The 5,559-nt window shown below is 36.5% G+C and overlaps 2 protein-coding genes across 2 annotated transcripts in view; both read right to left on the reverse strand.

Moving 5' to 3' along the window:
• Positions 1 to 446, reverse strand: part of LOC107475000 (universal stress protein PHOS32) — a 2,186-nt gene extending 1,740 nt beyond the window's left edge. The window contains exon 1 of the mRNA XM_052256915.1: positions 100 to 446. Within this exon, the coding sequence (XP_052112875.1) occupies positions 100 to 272 (173 nt within the window). The 5' untranslated portion in view covers positions 273 to 446. The remainder of the gene's footprint in view (positions 1 to 99) is intronic.
• A 1,664-nt stretch (positions 447 to 2,110) lies between these two features.
• LOC107475068 (protein WHAT'S THIS FACTOR 9, mitochondrial-like) lies at positions 2,111 to 2,557 on the reverse strand. Its single transcript, XM_052257886.1, has one exon. The coding sequence runs from the start codon at positions 2,555 to 2,557 to the stop codon at positions 2,111 to 2,113; it is 447 nt and encodes a 148-aa protein (XP_052113846.1).
• Between the last annotated feature and the right edge of the window lie 3,002 nt (positions 2,558 to 5,559).

Here is a 5,559-nt window from a genome sequence, read left to right on the forward strand (position 1 = left end):
AGCTTCAAAAAAAAAAAAAAGGGATCATAGTCAAAATCAGATTAGATTAGATTAGATCAGATCATAAGAGAACAAAGAAGAACATTAGGGTACTCACGAGAACCAGATTTGGCCCAAAGCTTGGTGCGAGATTCATCAAGATCATTAGGGTTAATGTGAATTATATAAAAGGTGTCACCTTTATCAGCCAAATTCTCAAGTGCCCAACTTAGAGCATTCTTGCTGCTATTGGAAAAGTCCATAGCCACACCAATTTTCCTATCTTTCACCATGATGATATCTTTCTTAGGTTCTCAACTTGTGTACAAACAAAGTCGAACAAATAACAAACAGCTTCAAAGGATGAGTGGAACTTGGTTTAATGAAACATGAGATTCTAAACCTAAGATAGCTTCAAGAGAGAAGTAGAGTTTTGTTGCAGATAGCATAAGATGGCGAATTTTATTTACAGTTCCATAGGGACAGAGATATATAGTATATTCGTTAAAAATATTTGTTTAACACATGTAAAAGAAAAAAAAATCGAATTTCAATATTTATTTCAAGTTGGATTATATTTCTTACATTGTAAAAATTAAAATTTTAATTAAATTTATTTGTCTGTATGCAATATGTTCTGATATTAGTGAAAAAATTTAAAATTCAATTAATGTTATTTTAAAAATTATATAAATACAAATATTTGATTATATAAAGGCATAAAACTTTTGATACTTTAAACTCTTAAGAAATAAGGAGTTATTATGTCTCGGATTTGGTTAGTGAGAAACAACACAATAGAAACGTATGAGTTAAGCCTCAAGAAGATGAAAACATATGGTACTGACACAGCACAGACCAACAGAGAATATAATCTAATTAAGAAAAGGGACAAAATCGGATAGTGATTTAAATATTCAAAGAGATAAAATAAAATATTATTTAAAAATTATTAATTTATTTTAATATATTTTGATTTTTATTTATTTAATTATTAAATTAAATTTTATGTTTATATGTTTTAGAATTTTTTAATATTAAAATGGAAATAAAAATTTAAAAAATAAGTTAAAATTGAATATAAAATTCTACTTTTACTTAATTTTTTGATATAACAAAAAAAAAAAAGAATTTTTCAACTTAATTTGCTCACGTTATAGTTTAAAAATTAAATTAAAAGAAATTTTCCAACTTTTTACCTAATTTTCTATACAACAAGAGATAAATTTACTTAACTTTACTTGTTTATGTCATAGTCAGAACCAAAAAAAATACTTTAGCATCTTTAATTATTTAACACTATAACTACAATAGCTAATAAAATATTTGTNAAAAAATCTTAAATTTTATAAATAAAAAATTTAATCTAATAGTTAAATAAATAAAAAATTAAAATATATCAAAATAAATTAATAAATTTTAAATAATATTTAATATTTTCATATTATAAACATTTGAAACATGAAAAACAATAATTATTGTGTGGAGGACTGGAGGTGCTGGTTTATTTTCTAAGGATTGTACCTCTCACTACAACCGTTCGTTTGGTGTGATGAACGTGATGATTAACCATCAAATTCTTAAAATGAATCAGGGCCGTTAATTGTTTAGGTTATGTGTGATGACTTTGCTTGACGCAAAGTAAATACATTGGCGTAACGCATTAAAATAAACCAAATCCTTGATTAAAGAAACATAACAATACGAGAACACGGAGAAAAACCATGTTGTTGGTTTCTGTATTACATCATGTGATATGCTTTGCTGGACGATTTGCATAAAACTTACCCCCATGGTTTTTATGTTTATTTTATGAATAAAGGACATTCAAGTTTTTCACTCTCAAAAAACGTGAATATTTCAATTTTTTTTGTCAAATTTAGGCGTTTAGACGGGACAAAAAAGTCTGACCTGACAGAGGTGGCACTGACCTGACCGTTACGGAGGTCACGTGGCAGGGAGCATTTCGAAACAAGATATATAAGTTTCTGGAGACAAAAACGACGCTGTTTTTGTAACCTCCCCCAATCTTTCAAATTTTCCTACCCTTTTCTTTTTCCTTCGTCCTTTTTCCCTTCTATTCTTCTTCCTCGGCCGCTGCCTCCATCACCGCCGCACAGCCGCGCCTCCGTCAGCCACCATCAACGCCGGCGACCTCTTCCTTCCTCTCTTTTGAGTAACTGTTGGCCCTGTGAGCGATCCTCAATCTCATACCCATTAATGGATGCTTCCTAATCAGGACAACCTTTCCGGATAATGGATCTTCAATGCTACAAACATCAAAATAATCAGGATAATCGGCCAAAAGAGTCTTCACATAATCATGAGGAAAACCCAGATCCCATTTTAGCTTCTCAATTACATAAAGTGGCAATTTTTCCATACCAGCAAGCATCAGAAGCCTTGCAATCCTATGAACAATGTCTACACGGTTAATGAGACATTTGTGGATATCCATTTCTTCTTTGTGTAGGCATAAAGTATGAGGTGTGAGCTTAACATGTGGAGGGAAGCCACGATCTGGTTGGAATTGCATGAAAATACAATGATACTTGTCTATAAATTTGGTGGTTGTCATCGAAAGGTTGAGGGGTTCTTTCAATAGAGAAGCATTGTATAAGGAGAGGGATTTAGAAGTAGATGAAACTATTTCATTCTTGAAGGAAATAGCCTGTTTAAAATTTTTCTCTTTAAGGATTGCATTCAACTATGTTGACCAAAGGACAAAACGTCCAGCACAAACTTTTGTGCCATTCAACTATGTTCTATTTTAATAAAATGCTATAGCATTGCCTAATCCACTGGAATAAGGCTTAATTGTTTTTGTCAACTGTATTCAATTAAACCCTAATCTACTCAAATTGTGTAAACATAACCTACAGAAGAATTCTCAAATTATAGGAAAATTACAACAGGTGAAGGGAGTGGACCAAGTCAAGCTGTAAGGGTCATATGTGTAGTTAAAATATTTAGTATGACAGTTAGCAACATCACAACATTCCCTTCCCAATGCAGCAAACAAAACTTTTCTGAAATTCGGCAGCATCTCAGTAGTACATAGTACATTTTCCAAAGTCAAACAAACAATGAATTCAACAGTCAATTATAGATAGAGAGTGTAGATCAAATAATCAAGTCTCACTGAATCAAAATTGAAGTTCAATATGCATTAAGAACTCAGCATCACTAAGCAAAAACGAAAACAAGTAACATGAACCATAATCAAGCATAGTGAAAACCAAGTAGTACAATCAACATAAGTACAACACAATGGCTTGAATCAAATGAATTAGCTCATTTTAAAATAGGGATGTGGCATCAGACAGCAAAATGAGCACATAAGAGTTCATTCTTAACCAAAACAGGCAATGAAAATTTACACAGCAGCAGTGTAAAACATCAGTCTCAGCAATTTTCATTAACCAACCCTAATCCTAACAACTCAAGAACAATTGAACAAACTAAATATAATAAACTACAAACAGTGATTGAACAGACAGCAGCATTAAGCAAGCAAGACCTAATCCACTATCCACGCCAGATTCTCTAACAACCTAATGTAACTAACTAATCTAACCAAATTGAAATTAGCTAAACAAAACTAACTAAACAATATTAATTAACTAATTGCAATAACAGAGTCAATTAAACAGAGAGAAAGAAGACTTGGGAAGCACAGGGTGGTAATGAGAGAGAGAGAGGAAATGATGGTTGGGCCCAAGTAGCAACGGTGGTGCACCGGTAGAGAGGCGGCGGTGCGGCGGCAGTGGGTCACCGAGAAGCTTGTCGTGGATGAACAGTGGGTTATAGGAGGGTGAGAAGAGAGAGAGAGAGACTAATGGGAGTAAGGGAGTGAGAAAGGGAAGAAGACGTGAAAAGAGAGGAAGGAGGAGGCCGCCGGCGTTGATGGTGGCTGAAGGAGGCGCCGCTGTGCGGCGGTGATGGAGGCAGGGGCCAAGGAAGAAGAATGGAAAGGAAAAAGGACGAAGGAAGAAGAAAAGGCAGAGAAATTCGAAACAGGATTTGGGGAAGTTACAAAAACGGCGTTGTTTTCGTCTCCAGGGACTTATATGTCCTGTTACGAAATGCTCCATGCCATCTGGCCTCTGTTACGGCCACCTCAACGCCACCTCTGCCAGCTCATCCTTTTCCGTCTAGTGCAAACGGCTGAATTCAACAGAAGGACATAAATGTCCACGTTTTTCAGGGGTCAGAGGCTTTAATGTATTTTCCATTCCTTGAGAACGAAAATGTCCGCGAAAAAAAAAGGTCAGGGACGAAAATATCCTTTACTCTTATTTTAGTTATGTATAGTACCGCATGATATGCATGGTATTTTAGATATTAAATGTTGGGCAAATCACTGAAATAAGTCAAGGAGAGCAAAAAATTACACAAATCAGCCAAATCAAAAACTGGTTCATGAATCAACCAGTCCATGTTTCTATATAGTTCGAATCAACCTAATTCAAACTCTATTTACATGTAATTCGAATCATACTGATTCGAACTACACACACACGCACACACCCACTAATTCGAATCAACCTGATTCGAATTACACACACACAGTAATTCAAATTAAGGTGATTCAAAATACACACCCAAGCACGCGTTCCTAAGTAATTCAAATTACACAGGTTCGAATTATACAGGGCCAAACGTGTATAAATATGGTGTGGATGTGAGTTGATCTCATCAGAGTGAGAAAATGGCTAGTGAGGAGCGTTTTGTAGTGTTGGTTCATCACAGATGATCGATTAAGAGGAAAACACGATCTGGTGTGAAGTTCACCGATAAGGATCCTCTCAGTACTTTTATGAGGCCTACAACGAGTTATGATGACCTTGTGAATTTTATACTACAGAAACTTGGTCTGCAAGGCGTGAAATGGGTTAAGAAGTTATTCTATCGCATTCTGATCTCAGTGCTGTAAGAAATCGTGAAGTATGATTGTTTTAGATCGGGAGTGATGAGGACTTGCAGGTCATGTTTCATTGTCGTCGGCAGTTTCCGGAGGTTAGGACACTTGAGCTGTTGGCGAAGTTGGTTGATGTGGTATCTAGCTCGGGGGGTTCGAACGGAATACCCACACTATAGGCATGGTAGTCGGTTCAAGCTCCAGACCTATTGGTGCATCTCTGTCCGTCCCTGTGAATAAACCTCCGGTCGAGCCTGTCGCCTCCCCGTCGTTCGCTGTTGATCTCAACTGTAGTGGAGGCGGAGAGGTTGGAATAGGGGATATTATGCCGACTTCTTTACAGTGTGCCGCACCGGCTGGTTTGGACGATGCATTGCTGGACGATGTTAACGATGATGATGTGGAGCCGGATATCATTGCTGATGACAGTGACGATGATATTGGAGTGAGTGAGCCAGCTGGGGCTGGAGGTGGTTCTAGCTCTGGCACACAGCAGTACCCTCCGCACTTTTCATCTTTGGACTTGGATGCCATGAGACAGGAAGGGGTTCCTGGGGAGCCTGCTGGATTTGGTGCTAGAGATGGCCAAGGGTCTGCAGGTCTGACAGAGTTTTAGGTTGGTCAGCAGTTTCAAGATAAAGATGAGGCTGTGTTAAGTG

Source organism: Arachis duranensis, chromosome 2, assembly GCF_000817695.3.
Source record: "Arachis duranensis cultivar V14167 chromosome 2, aradu.V14167.gnm2.J7QH, whole genome shotgun sequence".
NCBI lineage: Eukaryota > Viridiplantae > Streptophyta > Magnoliopsida > Fabales > Fabaceae > Arachis > Arachis duranensis.

Excerpts from the sequence above, each read along its gene's own strand:
- LOC107475068 (XM_052257886.1), bottom strand. The coding sequence starts at position 2,557 with ATGACAACCACCAAATTTATAGACAAGTATCATTGTATTTTCATGCAA.